The sequence below is a fragment of the Myodes glareolus genome, chromosome 2 (genome assembly GCF_982192425.1).
Source record: "Myodes glareolus chromosome 2, mMyoGla1.1, whole genome shotgun sequence".
In the NCBI taxonomy this organism is placed as follows: domain Eukaryota; kingdom Metazoa; phylum Chordata; class Mammalia; order Rodentia; family Cricetidae; genus Myodes; species Myodes glareolus.
In genome coordinates, this window is record NC_142027.1 from 4,452,653 (window position 1) to 4,478,222 (window position 25,570).

General features: G+C 46.4%; 1 protein-coding gene across 1 annotated transcript; it reads right to left on the bottom strand.

Moving 5' to 3' along the window:
• Positions 1 to 68: 68 nt before the first annotated feature.
• On the bottom strand, positions 69 to 15,935 carry Get1 (guided entry of tail-anchored proteins factor 1). The gene is made up of 5 exons (XM_048422997.3): positions 15,766 to 15,935; positions 10,140 to 10,305; positions 8,285 to 8,352; positions 6,887 to 7,001; positions 69 to 4,501 (listed from the first exon to the last, which is right to left on the bottom strand). Exons 1-5 carry the CDS (start codon positions 15,865 to 15,867, stop codon positions 4,428 to 4,430), a joined length of 525 nt encoding a protein of 174 aa, XP_048278954.2. The 5' UTR covers positions 15,868 to 15,935; the 3' UTR covers positions 69 to 4,427.
• Between the last annotated feature and the right edge of the window lie 9,635 nt (positions 15,936 to 25,570).

A 25,570-nucleotide genomic window follows, 5' to 3' on the forward strand; every position in this document is an offset into this window, starting at 1 on the left:
GGAAGCAGGCAGCAGTGGAGCGTGGAAAACTGACAGGGCAGAGGGACAGAGACACTTTCTGCTGCACCTTTCCCTGGTTAATTCAATGTTTATTACCCATTTTTAAACAAATACAATTCTGGGGAGAGAGACACAGTGATATCTCCCACACAGCCTTACCCACATTATATACATCGGGACACAAGCAGTCTTACATTATGCACACAGGGACACGAGCGGTCTTACATTATGCACACGGGGACACGAGCGGTCTTACATTATGCACACGGGGACACAAGCAGTCTTACATTATGCACACGGTGCCACAAGCGATCTTACATTATGCATGTGGGGCACTAACATCTCGGAACAAGCTAACCCTTTGTCACTGTTTTCCTGCAGTCAGCTGACATCACACATCCCTTGAGAGGTCTAGGTCTGGGTGGCGTAAGCACCATTCCAGATGGCAGCTCACTACAAAAGGACCAAGGTGCAAGCATACCCTCCCCCACCCCGAGTGTCCAGCTCCTGAAGCGAGCCCAGATTCTGCAGCTTCCAGGGCCGTTCCAACCTCCTCAGATCCTCAACTGATCTTCTGTAGACCAAGTGCTTGATGAGGGGTGGGGATGCTGGAGCTGATGGGCAGGCCAATGTTGGCAATGCCTACTCCTGCACACTTGTGCCCTTTATACACCAGCCAAGTCACCCTGGTGCCGTGTAAGTCTGCAGTGTCTGCTGCTCGGGTGGTGCTCCATCTGACACTCACCCTATTCACAGTACAGTCAGCCAAAAGAACAAGTTGTTTATGAGATCACTAGGAAACATAAGAATATATAAATATGATCCTTCAAAACCCAGTGCTATGCCTTTAATCCCAGCAGCTAGGAGACAGAGACAAGCGAATCCCTGTAAGTTCCAGGTCAGCCTGGTCTACGTAGTGAGTTCCAGGACAGCCAGAGCTGTGCAGAGATGTGATGGTGCTAGCTTGTAGCTTTTCTGTGCTGTGGCTCCCCAGAGTCACAACCAGGCAGTGCTGGACTGCTCCTGCAATAAAAAAGGCTCTCAGCACTGGCCAATACTGTAACTAGGAAAAGTGCTTCAAAAACAGATTTGGAGCCAGGTGAAGCAGCACACACCTTTAATCCCAGTATTTAGGAGACAGAGGCTGCTGGACCTCTGTGGGTTCAAGGCCAGCCTGGCCTGTGGAGAGAGTTCCAGAACAACCAGGACTACATTGAGAGACTAGGTCTCAATAAAACAAAAGAGAAACACTGAGACATGGCAGAACTGTCTTGTAACTTCATGAGCCAAATGAATCTCAGTTCAAACGAACTGATCAGACCTTGCTTCAGTGTTCCACTCTACACGGCATAAGCATCCAGTGCCTTAAAGACATACTTCATTTGAAATGCTTTAAATAAAAACAACAGAACATAGTCTCATGAACACACACAGGAACCACTATCAAAAGTTAGCAGGCTTAGATACACGGTGATGAAAAGTTAGCAGGCTTAGATACACGGTGATGCTTTTCACATGGTTTTACGCTGAACTTGGTCCAACAAATGACATTTCAGAGAGGAGGACAAGCACAGGCAACATCCACTAGTGTCACTTTCAGGGGAACTTCAAGAAATGAAAAGCAGAATTCTTGTAGTGATATTTTTTTTTCTTTTAAAAAAAAAATGTGTGTGTTTTTTTCTAAAATTAAAAACGGCGCCACTGGACAGCGTCTACCTGGCCAGCCTGAGCTGCTGCTCTCACTTTCTTTAGTGACAGCGTCACAAAGTGTGTTCATCCTTAAGAGTCAAATTACAGGAAACAAAAGGATGAATTTAAAGAAGTTTGGTCATGCAACCTCATTCTGTCTGGTGCTGAATACAAAATATACACAAAGCTTCTGCCCCAAACCACAAAGAGCAAACGTAAATGACGTTTCGCAAAAGGCGGAGATTAAAGAAATGGTTGCTTCTGATGAGGAAGAGATTTCTGCTAAAGCAGAAAAGGCTCAGGTCCCAAAGCTAACAGGGACGGTTAGAGGTAAATCTGATGGAATGGAAGACACACACAGGAAGAGCAAAGGAAGAGAACAGAGAGGAAAGACAGATCTGCTGGAAAGGAGGAAAAGGCAGCGTGAATCAGCGAAAGAGCTGAGCAGGTCAACGAGGAGGAGGAAGATGAAAACCAGCATACGGCAAAAGTTTTTAGAGTCCCACCCTGGAAAACTCAAGCTCAGTTTTGAAGAAACAGAAAGGCAAAGGAGAGGAGGAGGCGTGGAGGAGGAAAGAGGAAGAGAGGAAGGCATTTGGGAAGCCAGGACAGGCACGGTATTAGATGACTCCCCAGGATGCATAAAACAGTTCCTCAAGAATCCCTGATGCCTGGAAAACTGGAAATTAATTATAAAGAATTATTAAAACAAAAAATGGAAGACAACGCCGAGCAGAGGAGAACGAGGCACAAACTAGAAATGGAGAAACGGAGCTGAGCAGCTGAGACAAGGAATGGGAGAGGAGGAAGAAAAAATGAAACTTTTGGATTGAGTAGAGAATATGAAGAATTAATCAAATTAAAAAGAGGAGGTTCTATCCAAGCTAAAAATCTAAAAAGCAAGTTTGAAAAAACTGGACAGTTGTCTGAAAAAGAAATACAGAAAAAGAAGAAGAGCAAGCAAAGAGGAGAGTGATTGAGCTTGATTAAAGCGCGAGAAGCAGAGAGCTCCCACGAGGCACATTATTATTGTATTTGTTATAACCTTAAGCTTTTTGTGTGTGTGGTTTTAAAGTTGGCAGTTAAATATTTTCCTTGCCACTTGGAAAATGTATTAACAGAGCACCAGGTGCACAGACAGACAGTGTAGATTACAACTGTGCACTAACTTAGCTTGTGAGAGCCGATCACATAGGGAATTCAGCACAGTTAAAGCTGTGGTTCTGCTGCTGTATCAAACCCGGTTAAACAAGCTGAGTACAACGCAGCCTTGAAGTCTTATGTGATCTCAAAGTGTATGTACTTTAGCTGTGAGGTCCAGCAATAGTTCCAGTCATTAAGAATTTAAGAAATTTTTTCATAATAATTTATTGATTCACTGAACAATCTGAAAAAGTCTTTAAAATTAACTAAAATAACTAGCTCCTGAAAGTTGTACTCTGACTCCCAAACACACACTGTGGGACACACAATGTAATAAAAATAATAAATAAATATAAGAAAATTAATTTAAAATTTCCCATATTATTTTATATCAGAAAAACAGGACTTAGATGTAATATCTGAGCAACTGCCATGAACTTTAATTCTTTTGAGATATTTGTAAGGTGTAGTTAGAAAATGTTTACCTAGATCTTGCTCAAAAAAAACTCAAAATGCAGAACTCTGAGGACTAGACAAATTTCCAAAAAGATTACTATGTATCACTCCAGAGAAGGTCTGGGGTGATGTGGGATTCAGTTTGAGAGCACTGCATAAGATGCACCCGGGAAGACGTTCAGATAGGACGTGTCCACGGAGCGTAGCACATACCAAACAATTTGCCAACTGCCAATATCATACAAGGCTGAATGCACATAACACAGAAACATTCTAAGTTTATCATTTCCCATAAACCCTGCTGTGAGAAATGAGGAATTTCTTCAAACTGACATGAAGTCTTAACTCTGTGTAGCCAACGTGTACAGAAACAGAGCAGTCGAGGGTATGGGACAGTACACAATCCTGACACCATCCCAAATCCTGAATGTAAGTCTTTTCTAAATGGATGGTCTATTTCAAAGGGATCCCAAATATATAGGACTGAAGACTGTTCGTGTTTCTGAAAAGCTATACTTAGTGTGTGTGTGTGTGTGTGTGCTCACCCACAGAGATGACAGTGGTGGACTTGGTTCTCCCTTGCACGATGTGTGTTGTGTGTCGGGACCCAGATGTGGTGGCATCATGTGAGGGCAGAGCAGAACCTGCAGGTGCCCTGGGGAGGGACCTCAGCAACAGCACCTTTGCCCACGGACTGATCTCACCCAGGATCATAGGTCATGTCTGCAGAAACTACTGATGTGGACATCATTTCAATATTTTCTAGAACACTAAAGTGTTTTTGTTTGTGGTGCAAAAAAAAAAGAAAAACACACACAGAAAATAACACTATTGGAGTTGTTAGGAAAGTCCGTGCAGCTGGCAAAAAAACCAAGCCACGCTCAGAGCAAGCCCCAGCATGCAAATGCCACTTGACGGTTCACAGCCCACAAGGGCCCAGAACTATGTCAACAACACACTAACTGTCATACCGGTCTTTTTCTGGCTCAATAACAAGTGTAGAAAATCCTGACTTGAATAAGACCCCCAGGTGACAGACAAAAACAAGCATATTCCAAAACACAAAAGACAAGAGCCTGTGGACTTCTGTGTGGTCATCAAAACCCTTCTGGTAAAGCTCTGTAGCCGCACATCTCCGCTCAGCTGAAAGGGTGGAGTACAATAGCCACAACTTTGTTACAGACTAAAATCCAACAGGTGATTCCAATTCCACCTAAAAAGAAAGAAATTCGTGTCAGAGAATACAGTGGCAACACCTACAGGGAGGAATAGGCCAATTCCAACTGTTGAGGGGTAAGAGAAGAGGTCATCAGACTACAGGTCACAGACAGGTACAATGTGTACCAAGCTGAACAGTGGGCACTGTCTGTGTCCCTTTCCTGCCAGAGAAGTCCCCGGGTATATCAACAGGCTATAACAACACCCTGACCACTATTTTACACTTCTCAAAAAAGTATTATAAAGCTGGGGGAGGGGCTGGTGCCATATACCTTTAATCCCAGCAGTCAGGAGGCAGAGGCAGGTGAATCTCTCAGTTAGAGGCCCATCTAATCTACAGAGCAAGTTCCAAGACAGCCAGGACTACACAGAGAAATCCTGTCTTTAAAAAATCAACAACAGCAAAAAAAAGCATTGTAAACAAAGTTATGTTTTCTCAGGCCTAAAGTAAAGACATCCTTATCCTCCGTCCCCAGGTTGCAAGGCCAACAGCCCGGCAAAGTGCCAGCAAGGGTGGCCTGCTGCCCCTCCGACCTGAGCCCAGCAGTGTTGGGGAGAGGGGAGCACAGCTAAACTGAAGGTCCTTTCAGTGATGTCTTTTTCTACAGTATGACCACACATCAGAACCTGTGACTGGCAAGAATCTACACTTTGCTTTTTACAGGCTCTTGCACTGTAGTCCACGATGGCCTTGAACTTGCAGCAATCTACCCGCTTTAGCCTCCTAAAGGCTGTGACTGCAGGCACAAGCCACCATATTACCTCAATTACCAAAAACCAGGACCTGAGAAAGTGTACTAACAGGAAAATTCAAATAACAAGAAAATTCTTTGGCAAAGAAATTTCCTGACAGAGTGCTGTGCCCTGCACTGTCTGCCCCTAATTCATATGTGTCAGTCCTGACCCTGGGGACAATGTCAGGCAGGGCCATGGGGCCGCCTTAGGAAGAAGCTTACAAAGCACAGTCTACCATCTCCTCCTCCTATCCAAGGACCCTTGAAAGGGGGCCATTTGTGAAACACAAAATGGGTCCTAATGCTACCAATCTATGGCACCTTCACCTTGGATTCCAGCCATCAGGAAGCAGATCTGTATAAGTTACCTGCTGTGGAAAAATCTTTATACACTGGAAATATATGTTGCTATTATTGTTAACAAAAAGCTGACTGACTGGCAGCCAGGTAGAAAGTAAAGGCAGGACAACCAAACCAAGGGTACTGGGATGAGGAAGGCGGTGTCAGAGATCACCAGCCAGACACAGAGCAAGTCGGACACATAAAGTGGGACCCTCAGGGCGGCAGTCAGATTAACAGAAATGTTAAGTTGTAAGAGCTGGTTGGTAACAAGCCTGAGCTATCGAATGAGCATTTATAAGGAATATTAAGTGTTTATTCTGGGGCCGGCAGTCAGGACAGGGAAACTCGGCCTACAAGTACCCACTGTATATTTTATTGTAGCAGACTGAACATATGAGACACACAAGAAAGTGAAAAGGATACAGAATGAGTTAAGCCAGGTGGCCTTGACCATCTTAAGACAGACGGCAAGGACACACTGGAAGACACAGACCACAGCTCGGCTTATCCGTAACTGGCAGGAATTTTTTTACCCCCATTTTTCTAAGTAGCCCTACCTGGTCTGAAACTCCCTATGTAGACCTTGAACTCACAGAGTTCCTCATGCCTGTTAACTGAGTGCTAGACAGACTAAAAGTACACACACAAGGCAACTGGCATACTGGGGGTGGGGGGGGCTTTGTTTTGGTTTGGTTTGGTTTGGTTTTTGGTTTTTCAAGACAGGGCTTTTTTGTGTAACAGCCCTGGCTGTCCTGGAACTCACTCTGTAGACCAGGCTGGCCTGGAACTCAGAGATCCACCTACCTCTGCCTCCCAAGTGCTGGGATTAAAGGCGTGCACCACCACCTGGCTTTTTTTTTTTTAACTGGCATTTTTTTTTAAAAAAATTGTTCCCATGTTGCCAGGGCATGGAGAAGCACACCTTTAATCCCAGCAGCGCTGGGGAGGCAGAAGCAAACAAACCTCTGTGAGCTTGAGACCACCCTGGTCTGCAGCAGAGCTCCGGGCCAACCGGGGCCACAGTGAAACTGTCTCAACCACCCCTCCAACCCGAAAACTTATCCCTATGTGTCTGCTCATTCTTCAATGACAGCCAACAGCAAATTGCTCAGTGCCGCAGCCACAGGGAGGGGAAGGTGACCTCTGAGAGCCTGGGCTGTAACTCTGCTCCTGAGCATTCAAAGTGACCTGCAGGCAGCTTCTCTAGACCCCATAAGGCTGAGATAGGAAGGGCAGCTTGCGAAGGGGACAATGAGGACAACGTCAGGTGGCCTGATCTCCCGCCGCACACCTCTACTGCCTACCTGCCACTCGAGTAGGAAAGGCCACCAGGCGGTCTAGCGGGGTGATCCACTTGCTGGGCACCACGGCCACAGGGACGGAGTAATACTTCCAGATGAGCGAGATCATCAATGCTGCCTGAAGGAAGATGTGGTGAGTAGAGGCCTCACACCCGTCAGTCCTTGCAGTACACACACACACACACACACACACACACACACACACACACACACACACACAGAGGACTTGAGACAAAATGTCATATACTGGTGACAGGTGGGTGGGCCTTCTCATAGGAACTGGCATTTTATCCTGTAACACAGAAGTCAGACATTCACTATTTAAATTAGCTGAGTCCACCCACAATGTCTGTCCTGAGTAGCTGAACTATATGCCAAATATAAAAGCACTCGTGGCTCCAAGATCCTAAGAAGGACAGTCCTCCCTACACAGCAGAGGTGATCCCTATGGCACCCCCATCAGTTTCAAGCTGGTGAAAACTAATGTTTTATTTCCTGCCCCTTCCCAGAAGCAGCTTCTGTTGCCCCAAACTCTCTGCTCAAACGAGCAGACTGAAGATGGTGCCTGCCAGCGGCCTGGCCCTCCACAGAGCACAAGCTTATCAAGTAAAAGTGTCTGGAGCCACGTCTCTTCAGTCTTTCTGCAAGCTTCGTCTCTAGGGGAGCTGGCATGAGTGTTGTAGCCCAGGAAAGACCCACACACAGCACTAAATCCCAGGTTGCCCACATGTCGGCCAGCTGTGCAGTCGGAGCTGTGCAATCGCAGCAATGCATCAGCAGCACCGCCAATCCCCCAGAAGGTAAGAACATCAGGGGCCAAGTAAGGAGAAAAACCGGTTGGTGGGCTAGAGATGGCTCAGCATTCAAGAGCACTGCCCGCTCTTCCAGAGGACCCAGGTTCGATCCCCAGTACCCATATATATGGTGGCTTAAAACTATCTCTAGGTCCAGTCCCATGGGATCTGATACCCTCTTCTGACCTCCAAAGGACACCAGATACACACACGGTGTACAGACATAGATGCAGGGAAAACACTCATACTCATAAAAAATGAATAAATCTAAAAAAGAAAAGAACCAGGGAGCAAGGAACACAGGGGCTTCTAGGGTAGAGCAAGGTAAACCAGCTCTAAGGACCTGGGTCTCCAACAGAGATGTCTTAGAAATTCACAGCTGAGGTTGGACAAATGGCTCAGCGGGTGCCGTGCAGTTTCGATCCCCAGCACCCACACAGATACAGGAGAGCAAAGCAGCCCAACACCCGGCATCCATCTCCGACTTCCGTGCACATCACACACATGTGCATGAGCACGAGGAAAAACACCTACACACATGCACATGTACACAAGCAGACGGAGGAAACAAACAGCTGCCCAGGCCCAGCCGACACCACGCACTTACTTGCAGTATGTAAAAGGCGACACTTATAAACCATTTGATCTTGGCCAACTGAGCTGTCCGTGCTTTCACTGAAAGGAAAAAAAGGTGAAACATGAACCGATCCTGCAAAGTTGAGAAAATACCCAAATACACAGAAATGTCATTTTCCCTTATAAAAACACCTTCTAATTATAAATCAAATAGTCAATATACTTAGAAATCTCAAACAGAACAAAGTACAACACATAAGCATGAAATGCCATGATGAAACTCCTCAGCCGGTATACAAACTCAGGGAATTTGAAAGGTGGTATTGTTATGCTATCTCAGACTGCATCCTCGAGTTCCTGCATTCTTCCTGACGCGCTCGCCACCGACCAACAGGACTAAACATCATCTCCATTTTCTAACCTGCACCATCTCCTGCACCAGCAGGAGTTCAGCTCCCCCAGGTCTGCATAGGCCCCTGTGTGCTCTACAGTGTGCAACCCACTCCACCTTACACGGTCCAGCAGGGCCCCTCAGGGCACACTGCTCTCTAGAGACACATGCATATGCACAAGCATGTGTGTAAGAGTGTGCATGTGTGTGTGAGAGAGAGATGAGAAAGAGTGTGCATGTGTGTGTGAGAGAGAGACAAGAGAGAAAGACAGAGAAATGGGGTGTGTGTGTGTGTGTGTGTGTGTGTGACTGTGGAGCCCTGGCTAGCTTGAAACTCGCCATGTAGACCAGGCTGGCCTTGAATTCAAAGAGACCTGCCTGACTCTGCCTCAGCGCACTGGGACTCAAGTGTGCACCACCCTCGGCACAAGAGCTGCTCCCTGACATCTATATACTGTGGCGTGCTCCTGAGAGTGAGACAAAGTACCCTGAGACCCACTGTGTGCTGCGGGACAATGGTCTTGTACCCTGTAAAGATCTGTCACTTGTACTGATTTAATAAAATGCTGATTGGCCCGTAGCCAGGCAGGAAGTATAGACGGGGTGATCAGAACAGAAGAATTCTGGGAAGAGGAAAGGCTCAGTCGGCAATCATCACCCAGATGCAGAGGAAGCAAGATGAGAATGCTTCACTGATAAAGGTACCAAGCCACGTGGCTAACACAGACAAGAATTATGGGTTATGCCTGAGCTGGCAGTCCCTACAGTGGTGGAAGTGGTGGACATGGTAGTAGAAGGTTTTTAAAGAAACAGCAGAAAAAGGCTACAGTCCTTAGCAGGAGAGAGCGAGGAGCTGTCGGGAAAGCTGCAGGTTCCTTTGAGACAGGAGCTGTAAAAGTCTGCGCAGAAGGAGCGGTGACCCACAGTCAGCAAAGACACCGCAGCTCAAACAGGAGGCCCTTCCTGTTCAGGAAGAGTGCAGCTGCTGACTGATGCAGTGCAGTGTCGATTAGAGGTACATTCCTGAGGTCTTTCTCTTTGTCTTTTCATTGCATCAAGTATATTGCCTTGTAAATTGTGGTAGTGGTACCAGGAATAAAAAATTAAGGAATTTAAAAAAAAAGAAAGAAAGCCTGAGCTAACAGGCCAACCAGTCTAGATTAATATAGGCCTCTGTGTTTCTTTGGGACCAGGCGGGGACAGAAACCTCCGTCAACAACTGTGTGGTCTTTATCTGGACTTTCCTCAGCAAAGCACCAAACCTGAAAATGAAAATCTACAGAGGACGAAGAAAAATCTGCAATGATTTCTAGATCTAGAAAGCAAATGTTTACCAGTGAATAGGAAGAAGTGATTGTGTCAGATCCTGCACACGACTAACAGGTCGTATCACTGTAGGCCATCTAAGATGCATACACCTCAAAACCATACACGAAGGCCCTCCCCAGTCAGCCCACGGCACTTGCCAGGTTACAAATGACTGCTAGATGGGTACCGTGAGTTTTGAGCTTGTCCGTCATTTTGTTGATCTTTCTTTCCAGCCTGGCATATCTGGCAAATTCGTCCATCATGTTGACAGTGGACAGCTCCTGCTTCATGTCCTGGATCTCCGCCCTCATCTGCGACTCCTGTTCTGCATCCTTCTGCAGCACCCTGGACACCTGGCAGGGAGGAGGCCAGCATCAGTGTCCTTCCCTCAGCTCTGAAGAGGGGACCTGTGTGTGCTCACAGAGACCCAGCCAATCCAAGACTGGCCTTCAAACAGGCCCAGCTACTACACGGTTTAGGGACTGCAGGATGACACTGGGGAGTCATGTGACTGCTGTCACGCCCCCACAGCCAAAGCAGAGCAGGACAGGAATGGCCACCAGGTGGCGCCCACCAACTATCAGAGTTTGTCAGGGACAGTGCAGAGCAGAAAGGCACAAGTCAGGCCAGTACCATCATCAAGTGGAAGCGCTATCGATACCAGTGGATGTCAGATGCAGTAACAGCACACTGTCAAGAACCCTCCAAACACAGCGCAGAGCCCCTGCCAGGGTCAGAAGACCCCCAGACTGGAGACATCAGCGATCACCACAAACACAGTCACGGTGGAAAGAATCTCATCTAATGAGAAACCGAAGCAGGCCTTTGACGCGTTTGTCACTGGCCCTACAGCCAAGAACTCTGCTCACTCAGCACAGGGCTGTCGGCCTCCCTTCAAGGGTTCCAGGCGGGGGTGAGGGGACTTCTTTCCAAACTGCACGACCAACTCCTGCATGTGACATTTCGTCCAAACTTTTTAAGAATAGCTCTGTTTTTTAAAGATGAAAAGCGAAGTATCTGAAGTATACCTGGCCCACAAGCTTCACCCCCAGCTCAGAGGGCCCCTCTGCTTGCCACACAACAGGGCAACTGCAATTACAGCCACAAGCAAACTCTTCACTCCCGTGAGCACACAGAGTCCAGGTGCCCCCACAGCAGAGCCCTTAGGCTGGGGCCAGCACTGAGTCATCCTGGCGGCTGCACATCGAGCTCACTACTGGGTCATGTCTGAGGCTGGTACACAGAAAAGGTATGAAAACAGCCTCTCTTTGCTACCCACGATCCACCGCTCAAACGGAGCATTACTCTGGCCTGGTCCACCCTGGAGACGAAAACAGGGATGGACCAAAGTCTCTAAAAGTCACCGAGGCAGACCACAGAGCACTCGGGGGTTGAGAGCACTTTTTTGTTTTTTTTAATAGAGGATCAGGGCTGAGTTTGCAGCACCCATATGGTGGCTCACAACCATCTGTGACTCCAGTTCTAGGGTACCTAACACCCTCTTCTGAATCCATGGGCACCAAGCATGCAGGTGATATACAAACATACGTCATACATGCAGGCCAAACACCCATATGCACATAAATAATTTTAAAGGTCATACACCATTTTTTGTCATTTCTTTTTATTTATTTTTATTTTATGTGCATTGGTGTTTTGCTGTGGGTGTCAGGTTCCCTGAAACTGGAATTACAGACAGTTGTGAGCGGCCATGTGGTTGCTAGGAATTGAACCCAGGTCCTCTGGAAGAGCAGTCAATGCTCTTAACCACTGAGTCATCTTTCCAGCTCCCATACACCATTTAATGGTAGTCATAGAGCTACCATTCAAAATCAAGGGCTCTATAAAGGCTGCTTAAACAGGAAACAGGAGCAAGCTGGGCCTGGGGGTGCACACCCATAGCCCTATCGCTAGGGAAGCTGGGACTGGGGAGTGCACACCCATAGCCCCATCGCTAGGGAAGCTGGGCCTGGGGAGTGCACACCCATAGCCCCATCGCTAGGGAAGCTGGGCCTGGGGAGTGCACATCCGTAGCCCCATTGCTGGAGAAGCTGCAGCAGGAGATGCTGTTCAAAGCCAGCCAGGAGTGTATGGCCACCTCCAGACTGACAAGAACTGCACACTGGGGCCTATCTCAGAAGAAAAACCATCTTTTAGATGATCCAGACTCACAAATGCCCTGGAGACAGAACCGAGACTCTGAGACACTAAATAAGTTTGTGAAATTTATATCGAGATGACTCAGGTGGCAGAAACACCCAGAGAAACGAAGGACAGATGCTAGCCTTCCTTCTTCCTACCCTGTGGGCAAGAGACTTGAAGTTACTCAGGGAAGGGCCAAAACCCGATTCTACCACTGACAACCCAAGGGCCAGATAGGTCTGAAAGCTGGTGGCATGAATTAAACAGCCCGGCTCCTCCCTCCTGGAATTCCACAGGCAAGCACAAAAAGGACCAACCCAGGTCACCAGCATGGGTGTGTCTCCAACACCCATCTCATCTCACAAAGGAGTCACAACCCAAAGACAGAAAGTCCAGAGGTCTGCTGTCCTCAACTAGTACCAGATCATCTACAGCAACTCCTTGGGTTGGGCCAGTCTCCTGGGATGCTGGTTACCCACTCGTGTACCTTCAAGGGTCCTGTCAGCCAAACACTCCACCCATCACCCCAGGAACACACCTCTCAGTCAAGGCTCTAGAAGTATATCCTGTTAGATTACTATGTCATCCTAATACTTGGGAGCAGCAAAACTCCTGTCCCAACCAGTTATGGTGGTGCACACCTTTAAACTCAGCACTTGGTTGGCAGAGGCAGGCAGATCCCTGAGTTCGAGAGTAGCCTCGTCTAGAGTGATTTACAGGATAGCCAGGGCTACACAGAGAAACCCAACCCTGTCTAAATCAATCAATCATCAATCAATCCAAAACTCCCAAACAATAACCTTGCTAAGAGGCTGGTCTGTAGAAACGGAATACCTAAGGAAAATGCTCTAGACAGGTCCTGGAAGGAGCTGGCCAAGGCTTGGAGCAGAAAGTGAAAGGTAACTTCCAAACTGCTGAACACATCGTGAACACCAGCCGGGCCCCATGCTCCTGCCAGGAAGTCCACATGGGCACCTGCACACTGCAACTCTCAGGTCCGCACTCAGTCCCTTGGGCACTTGAACATCAGAACTCACCCCATGTCTGCCATGTCAGGCCTGGGAAGCATGTACAGTTTGCGCATCTCAGGAGAGCCTATCCAACCTGTACATGTGAGTTCGGGGGCACCTGAGCAGTGTGTCTGCCGTGCATGTGCACGGTGTGTTCCCACCCCAGCAGTCACCCTGCAGCACTGAGGGTGCTCACCCTCCTGACTGCAGTGATGCCTAGAAGAACATGAGCAAAATTACCACTCAGAATCGCAGTGAGGGAGCCTACACTCTGAACACCTAAGCTCAGTGCTACCGTCCCAACCCAACCATCTTGTCATCAATTTGTTACTCTTGGTCATTCAAATCAGAGACGGGGGCAGAGGTGCTCTAACCATTATGGGGAGCCGTATGCTGGCCTCATACCAGGGTGTTCCCAATAGCTCCCTCCCTGGAAACCCAGTAACCTAACAAATGGGATCACTCCGTCCTCTCCCCTGTTCTGAACACCAATTCAGATGGGCTGTTCTCCACTACGGTATTAAATCATACATTATCTTTCTGCACCCAGCAACCATCCCGGGTGTCACTCCCAAAGGGTTTGACTCATGGATTAAAAGCAGAGGCCACACAGCCCACGGGACAGCCCAGGTCAAGTCCAGGTGCCTCCTCCCAGCGCTGATGCCCTATGCACCCAGGGCAGATACTCAGGCATGTACACCCAGAGTAACAATCCTTCCTGACGAGAACCTGAGATGACGACAGGATATGCATCTCTTCCCTATCTACCTGCTACTGGAAACTCATGATGAACTCCCTAAGGACAGCCACACACGGCCTCCTTGAGCAACTGAGCTGTTTCCTTAGCTCCACTGTAATGAAATGGTACGAGACACAGGATGGAAGAGGTGCCACACAAAGGCAGGAAGGTGGCCCAGTGGTTAAAGCTCTTGCCATACATGCATGAGGAAGCCACCTAAAAGGTGGATATAGTAGATGCCCCTCTGTAACTCCAACCTTGGAAGATAGAGACAGGATCCCCACAGCAAGCTAGCTAATAAGACCAGCCCTATCAGTGTGCTCTGGGTTTGACGGAGAGATCCTGCCTCAGTGAATAAGGCAGAAGACTGACCCAGGACTATCCCGGATATCAACCTCAGTCCTAACACACATATATACAACCCCCCCACATATATATACATGTGCCCATACACACAAAAACACACGCACACTAGATGAGATTGAGAAATAAAACTACACAAGGAACCAGGATGAAAACACACATAACCTACAGTGCGCGCTACCACACAGTTTGTGAACCGGGCAAAGGGCTGGAGATTGAAACACACAAAGACACACAGAAAGAGACACGGGTCATCCTTGATGCCAAAATGCCCCCTTTATTGTGTCCAGGGGCAGCTTATATAGGGATTCTTAATTGATAGCCACACCCCAGGCAATCGCACCAGAAACCACTCCCCTGCCATCAGGAACACCTGAGGGTCTCGTGCCCAGAGCAGCTGCAAGCATTACAAGTTGTTTACCAGAAATTCAGAATCTGGGGGGTTCACTGCTCCTAACAATAACCAGTATGAACCCCACAAAGGGTTGCTGTCCCAACACGTAAGAAGCTCGCTCTAACCACCGAAACAAACAACGGATTACCGAAGGAGAGAGACTTCTCCAGGAAGAGCCAGTTTCCGTCTCTCCCCTCAGCCGCCCACACAGACGGCTGCTGTGATCCCAAACGTGTAGGCTCACACGCCAACCTGCAGACGGGGTCAATTTCCACCGTCGCCACCTCAAACCAGTCACACACCTACAAGTTAAGAGTTCCTCTGACCCTTCTTCGGGCTCCACTGATTTGCTAGACCACCTCACAAAATTCAGAGAAACGTTCTTGTTCACAGGTGCATTACAAAGAATTTTTCCAAGGCCACAGGTACAGGCTGGAGGAATGGTTCGGCAGTTAAGCACACTTGCTGCTCTCGCAGAGGACCTGGGTTCCCAACACCCATATGGCAGCGCACGCCATCTGTAACTCAGTTCCAGAGGATGTGACAACCTCTTCTGGCCTCCACAGGCAACTGCATTCACATAGTACAAATACATACACTCGGAACACACACAAAAAATAACCAACAAATAGCTACAGATTGGGGGGCTGGAGAGATAACCCAGTGGTTAAGAGCACTAGATGCTCTTGCAGAGGACATGGGTTCAGTTCCCAGAACCCACAACTGTGATTCCAGTTCCAGGAGATCCAACCCCCTCTTCTGGCCTCAAAGGCACTGCACACGTGTGGTGCACTTACATACATGCAGACAAAACACACATAAACATAAAAATAAAAATCAAAAAGAAACGCGAGTTGAGCAAGAAGGGTATGGAGAAGGGGCCCTCTCTGCAGCCGGGGATCTGCCGCTCCAGGACCAGGCACCCACGAGGATGCATGCCCGGGGTTGCAGCGTGGAAGTGGGTTACCAGCGCGACTCATCTGAGGCTTCCAGCTGCCAGAAGGCGTGGCTCCGGGAGTCCCCACCCTCCAGGGCGCAGTAAGCGGACTTGATTGGAACCTGGCGACCTGTCAGAAGCTAGGAGCCACTGAAGGTAGAAACCTTGCGGCACACACCGAGCAAGGCCCGGCGCCCCGGGATCCGCCATCCCCCGGCTGCTACTTACGAAGGAGGACAGGGACGGCAGGAGGATCCGCAGCACGTTGCACCCGAACACGAAGCTCAGCACCAGCAGCCACGCCCAGCGGTCCGCCTCGGACTCGCTCATCCCGGCTCCCACGCACCAGCACCGCTACTGCAGCGCCATGGGGACCACGCCGCCGCGCCCGCCTGCGCCTGCGCACTGCAGCCCCGCTCCGCGACGGCGGCGCCCGGGAGCCCGATCTGTCAGCTGCGCATGCGCCGGCGCTCAGCGGCTACGGCAGCACCATGGGAATCGAGCAGCCGGCCGCTCGCGCGCCTGCTCACTTCACCTCTCTGGGGCTCAGCGGGATGGTACTTAGGACTCCTCTTCCCCTTTTTGCCTTCCCGGCTACCGTAGCCACGTGGTGCCCAAACAAGTTTTAGCAAACCGTGATTGGGTTGTGCAGTGTCTGTAGTATCTGGAAATTATTTATGTTTTTACCGAATTACGTCACCTTTATTTTTATTATTATGAATAATAGTAAAAAATTTTTGGTTTTTCCAGGCAGGGTTTCTCTGTGTTGCCCTGGCTGCCCTGGAACTCGCTCTGTGGCCCAGGGTGACCTCGAACTCACAGAGATCTGTCTGCCTCTGCCTACCAAGTACTGGGATTAAAGACTAGTGTCACCACCGCAGACAACTCACTTTTATTCTTAGATAAATTTATTTTTAGGATAAGTCTTTGCATGCACAGAAACCTGCTTCATCGTAGCAAGTAACTAAAAATTGTTTTCTGCTCAGCCCCCGCATGTTAAATGACTTGTCTACATTTTTTAAACTAAACACTAGTAAACACGAACAACATATAAAATTGTATTTCTAAAAATAAGTTTATTAATCAAAAGAGATCACTTAGTGACTGTTAGAGACTTGCCAACTATGTGTGGAGTCTTATTAGGTCCCATCAGCACACTTTAAAAAAACGGGGGAAGGAAAAGGAAGTTTTACAGTGAGTCCTTAATAAAATTACCTAAATTAGGCAATAATGAATATTCATAACAAAAGAACCCAATTCACTTACATATGGTGAATAACGTGATAAAATGAAAGATACTGCTATGTGTTTTCTGTCATGGTAGAGTCTGAGAATGGGGAACTGATAGGAATGGTGACTAGTTCTACACATATTAGGTGAAAGGAAACATGGGACGGTTATCTGTTATTAATCCCGCCATCTAGAATAAGACCACTACTAAAATTTAAAGCCAAATTTGAAGCAAGCTTTAATTAAATACTGACCAGTTGGATGAAGTCTGGCCAGGTTCATCTCTGGGTTTCCAGAAGATGTCCCCGAATCAAGGTTTGCAGCAGTTTAAGTATTTCCGACTAGGTCCTATCAGGGGCAAGCATATATCCTGATATACTTCCAGCCTACATCCAATCAGGGGCAAGCATACATCCTGATCTACTTCCTGCCTGTGACCTCCCTCCCACATGTGATGAGCATATCCAGTGAGCTGGCTCAAACAAACTTGTTTATGGGATTGAAAACAGGTGTCTTATCTCCATAAACAATAGCCTCCAACATTTCAGGAACTATCTGTCCTCAGGCAAGGGGCTTGCAGATCAGAGACGGTTTTTGTCTCATGGATAGGTATAGTAGTTAAAATTTAAAATGCAACTTTGGCTCTCCCACTACCAGCAGTGATGGAGTGAATTATCTTCACGAAAGGGCATGCTGACGGGTAGACTCCCTCTTCATAAGCTTCCCCTCCAGCTAGACGACCTATGCCCCAACAGGCTGCCAGTTCCAACACACTGGAGCTTTAGATGGATTGAGGAGTGACTGCCTCATGAGAAGTGGTGGTGGTTGTATCCTTGTCTCCCTCTCCCCACAACCATCCTCCACTCCCCCATGTCTGCTTACTTGGGGTTGCCATGTCAACCCCAAGTCTCTGCCTTTCAGAGAGAAGAGGAAAGTATCAATACTGCAGTGCCCACCCCATCCACCTGTCACACCACTCCAGGGGGACCATTCTGTCACTGTTAACAAAATTACTGGTGAGTATCCTGTAACAGGATACATGCTGCCCTGTAATAGATACATGGGTAGGACAAGCTCTTCCTGGCCTTTGGGAGCAGCTCAGTCTGAACGATTCAGCTCTGCTCTCAGTTCTCAGTTGAAGACGAGTTCTAATCTGTATAAAAAGTGTGAAAGCGTCGGTCAAGATCCAGCACAGGTTGTGGTAAGCAGAACTCCTAACAAGATCTTGCTTATTTATTAATTCTGCTATGGTGACAGGACAAGACAGTACAGAGGTACCTCCATCTTGTATTCTTACTGAGATCATCTCAGGTTTATGTAAAATTTAACCTCCTTGATGAGAATCCCATGGAGAATTGCCCAAAATGACCTTCTGGGAACCCAAGGTCAAGATGCCACAGCTACTATACCTTCTCTTCAACTTCCTGCTTGTGCAAATCTCCCCACGTGAAGAGACGCGAGGACATGGTTTCTGCCTTTCAAAACTCGTGCTCTGGACACGCAGTGTTACACTTAGGTCCAAATACCTAAGTGTAGTCTTAGCCAACCAGAATAAAGACTTTCAATTGGCAATAAACTGTGTTTGAATATTCATCTCTGGTGGCTCCCCTTAACACTGCAATAAAATACCACACATTTAGTGGCTTGAGTTTGCATGAATTTGTCATCTTATTGTCCTAGAGCTTAGAGATGTGAAGTAAGGCTCACTAGGCTAAAAATAAACTGCCTTCCTTCTGGAATTCCTAAGGCAGAGTCCATTTTCTAGCTTTTTCCAGCATTTGAGACCAGCACTCTGGCCTCGTGACTCTTATCCATCTTCAGAATTGGCTACCCCAGCACTCTGTTTGGGCTCTCAATCCGGCATCATTCCTACCTCCCAATTTCCTCTTTCACTGTTGGAAGCCTTATGGATACACTGGATCCATGTGAGTGACCAAAGGTCATCTTCTAGGCTAGGAACCTCTAAATCAGGCAGGAAGATGTGGAAGCAGAAAGACCAAAAATTCAAGATCTGACCGGGCCTACAGTAGTGGTGCATGCCTTTAATCCCAGAATTTTGGGAGGCAGAGGCAGCTGGATATCCGAGTTTGAAACCAGCCTGGTCTACAGAAAGTTCAAGGTGGGAGACTGGAGGCCAGTCTATGGAACATGGACCCTGTCTCACAAACAGTTACCAAGTCCTCTGTGGTTGAGATATTTTACTAACAGAATATGATAATGGACCCCAGTCTGTTTCTTCCTGGTGGTTAACTAAGCACTGTGTCTAACTGACACCTAAGATGCCAAGACACTTAAGACACCACCAAAGCCAGCTCAGTGAACCAATGAGTTTCACTGGGGTTACTTAGGGGAATATGTATGAGGGGTTACTTACAGGAGCAAAAATGACTCAAAGACAGCTTCATCACCAAAGCCTACCCACTGTGGGTGATAACTCCCAAATCTGGGAACCTAGAACACAATGTACCACCTGCAGGAGACTCAACAAGCTGGAAAGTGCCCTTTCTAAGGTCACACATAGTCCAAACCTCTTTCCCGCAGTTCAGCTGGTTTCTGTTTCTTCCAGGCAGTGGATCTGTTGCCAAGAATGTTCTTCACAGCTTGGTTGGTCGGAGTCTTCATTGCAGCTTTGTTCAGTTAGTCTGAGAGGGACACTCAGCTTTCATTATATATTCTGGCAGTGAGGAAGCCTATTAATTTAGTCAATTTCAGAGACTTCCTGAAGCTATTCTGAGTTGTTTAGCTTCCTGCTGAAGGCACTTCCCTGCAGGATGGAATATTTCAACCTCTGAGAAATGTTATGCAACATTAATGTTATGGTATCTGCATAATTTCGTAGTTTTCTTTTTTATAAAAGCTGTCAAATATGTTAGATGTAAAACATTAAAGCTAGACAGGCAGTGGTGGTGCATGCCTTTACTTCCAGCACACAGGAAGCAGAGGAAGGCAGATCTCTGTGAGTTCGAGGCCAGCCTGGTCTACAGAGCAAGTTCCTGGACAGGCACCAAAGCTACACCTGTCTCAAAAATAGCAACAAAAAATTAAAAACAAAAACAACCATGTTCAAGCTAATGTGGTGTAAGACTTTAAGACACTTCTGAAGCCATTTCTGACAATTATAAACCCTCTCAGCCTCCGTGCCTTAGTGCTTCCCCTCCTCCCCTGGGAACCAAGGACCTAACAGCTACACATGCACGTACTCAGTTCCTGAACAATTACCCATCCACGTATGTTTTGACCCCTGGGAAACGGGGTCAAAATGACCTCTTACCTCATCTGATCTGACAATAGCTCTCCAGCCAATTATTGGTATTAGCCCTTTTCAAATAAGCCAATCATAATGGTCAAGGAACAACCCCCTTGTTTCTATGGGGCTTTCTCCTTTAAAAGTAGACTGTACCAGCTATTTGAGGTCTCTCGGCTTCTTGAATGCTGAGGGACCCTGTCATGACAGAATTAATAAAATCCTCATGTTTTTGCATCGGCTGTGGTGTATGAGGTGATCTCTGGGGGCGACTCCTTCTTGGTGTTTGGACACTAGAGTTCAACAGTGGAACTTGAGCATATAAGGACTAACAGATATTTTCTTTCCATTTTGGTTCTTTGAGACAGAGTCTGTCTTAGTTAGGGTTCTTATTGCTGTGAAGAAACACCACAAGCACGGCAACTCTTATAAAGGAGAACACTTCACTGAATGTAATAAGTGGTAACTTACAGTTTCAGAGATTTAGTCCACAGTGGTGTTCAGGCAGACATGGTGCTGGAGAAGGAGCTGCTGCGTGTTGATATGCAGGCAGCAGGAAGTAGTCTGTGACACTGGGAGTAGCTTGAGCATAAGAGACCTCAAAGCCCACCCCCACAGTGACACACTTCCTCCAACAAGACAACACCTACTCCAACAAAGCCACATCTCCTAACAGTGCCACGGTTAGCATTCAGGCATTATACTGGCCCACCTCCGTCACCTAGCAGGATGATGATATCACTCAGATGGAAAAACACACTAGACTAGGTAATGGGTCTGTTAAGAGATTTTTGCAATAGTGTTGAGGAAGGCAGAAATGGTATCTGGGGCTCCCTGAACACCCAGCCTAGCTGATTCAGTGAGCTCCAGGTCCCATTGGGCTGGAGATTGATTGAGAAACACACCGAATATCAACCTCTGGTCTTGATATATACACACACACATGTGCAAGTGCACACAAAAACACAAATAATTGAGATTTAAAAATTCAAGATTAAAACAAAAAAAATCAGTATCTAACCTCCTTAACCTCCAGCACATCCTAAAACTCGGTCAACTCAGAAGTGAAAAGGGATTCTTCTACTGCAGTGTTAATTTGAAAGTCTCAAATACACCGGGGGGGGGGGAGGTGCATGCCTTTAATCCCAGCACTCAAGAGGCAGAGGCAGGCCAATCTTTCTGAGTTCAAGGCCAGCCTGGTCTACAGAGTGAGTTCCAGAACAGCCAAGGCTGTTACACACAGAAACCCTGTCTCAATAAAACCAAAAAAGAAAAAAATAGAAAGTCTGCAAAAAAATAAAACAGGCTAAGTTACGAGAGTAGAACCACACATCCTACTCAGAATCACTAATGGGAAGAGTACATTGGTAGGCTCAACTAGCAGGACAGTTCATTCATGTAACAAGAAAGCCCTTTCTAGTAGTGGAAACATGATATAGGACGTTCATGTTGCGGAACATTTGTTTAATTAAACAAAGATAAGTTGCATTTGTTTAACAATGTAAAGATGTGTTCCTGTTTCACCTTGTTTGCCTAAAGCACCTGATTGGTCTAATAAAAAGTTGAATGGCCAATAGCTAGACAGTAGAGGGTTGGGTGAGGCTGGTGGGCAGACAATAAAGAGGAGGAATCTAGGTTGAAGAGAAAAAAAAAGAAAAGATAGAGAGAGGAGAGCAAGATGCCTATGGCCAGGCAGTCCAACATCACCAGCCAGCAGACACAGAAGAAACAGGAAAAGTAGGGCAAACAGAATGAAAGAAAGGTAAGAAGCCCAAGGTGCAAAGGATCGAACCCAGGACTCCATGCACACCAGACAAGCAGTCTACCAACTGAGCTTCAGACCTGTTTGAAAAGTTCTGTACCCAGAAACACAGCCTGCTACTACACAGAGAGGACCAAGAGGTGAGTGACCACCGACCCGGCAGGACACCCCACTCTCCTGGGCCTCCATACCAGGGCAAAACCCCAGCCCCCTCCCCCACCTGCCTTAGTTTCTCTAGCCACTTAGGCCGGTTCCCTGCAGGTAGGCTGCTCCAACACCCCCAGCCCATTTATTGGACTCTGCAAGTTACAAGTCCCACCTATGCCCACAAATCCCCGCACACCCCTGCAACCTCAGAGGAACTCTGAAACACAAACTGCAACTACAAAGAGAGGACCAAAGGAAGGTCTCTGCAAAATAAGCTGTCACTGCACAGAGTGGACCAAGACAGCAGACCAAGTACAGTTCTCAGAGACACAGCCACTGCAGGGATTGAATCAAGAGCCAAAGACACTGCTGGCACCAATTGGAGAAAGAGATGGGCACACACCAATGCAAGAATTCATTCAACAACCTAAAAATCAACATGGTAACACAAGAACCCAGTGGTCATACAATAGGAAGACTTGATCATCCAAACCCAGAAGAAGCATAAGAAAATGATTTTTTTTTTGAGACAGAGTTTCTCTGTAGCTTTGGAACCTGTGCTGGAACTAGCTCTTGTAGACCAGGCTGGTCTTGAACTCACAGAGATCCGTCTACCTCTGCCTCTTGAGTGCTGGGATTAAAGGCGTGTACCACCACTACCAGGCCAAAGAAAATGATTTTAAACATAATTTTATGAGGATGATGGAGACCTTTAAAGAGGAAATGAAAAATTCCCTTTTAAAAAAATGGAGGGAGAGATAAACAAAAAATTGGAAGAACTCAGTAAATCTCTCAAAGAAACATAAGAAAACCAAGAAAAGCCAATCACACAAGTGAAGCAAACAGTTCAAACAGTTCAAGACTTGAAGACTGAAACAGAGGCAATAAAGAAAACACAAACCGCCGGGCGGTGGTGGCACGCTCCTTTAATCCCAGCACTCAGGAGGCAGAGGCAGGTGGATCTCTGTGCGTTCAAGCCAACCTGGTCTACAAGAGCTAGTTCCAGGACAGGCTCCAAAGCTACAGAGAAACCCTGTCTCGAAAAACCAAAAAAGAAAAAAAAAGAAAAGAAAATAAAAAAGAAAGGAAGTAAGGAAGAAAAGAAAAGAAAAAGAAAAAGAAAACACAAACCGAGGGAATTCTGGATAAGGAAAATCTGAATAAATGAACAGGAACTACAGAGGCAAGCATAACCAACAGAATACAAGATAGAAGAGATTCTCAGGTATTAAAGATACTGTAGAAAATAGATTCATTGGTCAAAGAAAACATTAAATTCAACAAATTCTTAACATTAAATATCCAGGAAATCTGGAACACCATGAAAGACTAAACCTAAGAATAATAGGGATAGAAGAAGTAGATAAACTCCAGTTCAACAAGAACTTTAAGTCTTTGAAGGAAAAAATTGAAGAAGATACCAGAAAATGGAAAGATTACCCATGCTCTTGGATAGGTAGGATCAACATTATAAAAATGGCAATCCTACCAAAAACATTCTATAGATTCAATGCAATCCCCATCAAAATCCCAACACAATTCTTCACAGATCTTAAAAGAACAATACTCAACTTCATATGGAAAAGCAAAAAACCCAGGATAGCCAAAACAATTCCTGTGCAATAAAGGAACTTAGAGGCATCACCATCCCTGACACAGAGCTCTAGTACAGAGCTACAGTAATGAAAACAGCTTGGTATTGGCATAAAAGCAGAGAGGTTGACCAATGGAATCAAATCAAAGACTCAGATATTAATCCACACACTGTGAACACCTGATTTTTGACAAAGAAGATAAAATTATACAATGGAAAAAAGAAAGTGTCTTCAACAAATGGTGCTGGTGTAACTGAATGTCAACATGTAGCAAAATTCAAATAAATCCATATCTTTCCCCCATACACAAAAACTCAAGTCCAAATGGATTAAAGACCTCAATATAAATCCAACCACGCTGAACTTCATAGAAGAAAAAATGGGAAGTAGCCTTCAATGCATGGGCACAGGAGACCACTTCCTAATTATAACACCAGTAGCACAGACACTGAGAGCAAAAATAAATAAATGGACCTCCTGAAATTGAGACACTTCTGTAAAGCAAAGGACTCAGTGAATAAGACAAAAAGGCAGTCTACTGAATGGGAAAAGATCTTCACCAACCCCACATCAGACAGAGGACTGATCTCCAAACTATGTAAAGAACTCAAGAAATTAGACATCAAAATTCCAAATAATCCAACTGAAAAATGGGGTACAGAGCTAAACAGAAAATTCTCAACAGCAGAATCTCAAATGATGGAAAAACACTTAAGGAATTACTCAACATCTTTAGCCATCAGGAAAATGAAAATCAAAACAACTCTGAGATACCATCTTACACCAGTCAGAATGGTTAAGATTAAAAACACCAATGATAGCTTATGCTGGAGAGGATGTGGAATAAGGGGAGAAATCCTCCATTGCTGGTGGGAATGCAAACTTGTACAACCACTCTGGAAATCAGTATGGTGGTTTTTCAGAAAATTGGGAATCAAAATACCTCAGGACCCAGCAATACCACTCTTGGGCATATACCCAAAGGATGCTCAATCATACTATAAGGACATTTGTTCAGCTATGTTCATAGCAGCATTTTTAATAATAGCCAGAACCTGGAAACAACCTAGATGCCCCTCAACCAAAGAATGGATAAAGAAAATATGGCACATTTACACAATGGAGTACTACTCAGCAGTAAAAGACAATGACATCTTGAAATTTGCATGGAAATGGATGGAAGTAGGAAAAAAAAAACATCCTGAATGAGGTAACCCAGACCCCAAGAGATGAACATGGTATGTGCTCACTCATAAGTAGATATTAGATGTAAAGCAAAGGATAACAACCCTATAGTCGATGATTCTAGAGAAGCTAAGTAACAAGGTAAACCTAAGAAAAACATACATAGATCCATCTGGAAAGGGTAAATAGATAAGATCACCTGAAAAAATTGGGAGCATGGGGGTGGGAGGAGAAGGGAGGGTGGAAGAGGAAGAAGAGGAGATAAAGGGAGGGGGGAGGAGAACTTGAGAGAACTATATAGACAAGATGGAGGAAGGGCAGAGATGAGAGCAAGGAAAGAGATATTTTGATTGAGGAAGCCATTATGGGTTCCTAGCAAGAAACCTGGAACTAGAGAAATTCCCAGGAATCCACAAGGATGACCCCAGCTAAGACCCTAAGCAACAGAGGAGAGGGTGCCCAAATTGGCCTTGCCCTGTAGTCAGACTGATGACTATCTTAAATGTCACCATAGAACCTTCATCCAGCAACTGATGGAAACAGAGGCAGAGACCCTCAGTGGAGCACTGTGCTGAACTCCCAAAGTCCAGTTGAAAAGTGGGAGGAGTGAGAATGTGAGCAAAGAGGTCAAGACCATGATGGGTTCACCCACTGAAACACTCTACCTGAGCTAATGGGAGCTCTCCTACTCCAGCAGAACAGGGAAGCATAGGACCAAACTAGTCCCTCTGAATGTGGGTGACAGTTGCATGGCTGAGGCAGACTGTGGGGCCACTGGCAGTGGCACCAGGATTTATCCCTACTGCTTATTCTGGTTTTTTGGGAACCCATTCTCTTTGATTAGATACCTTGCTCAGTCTAGATATAGTA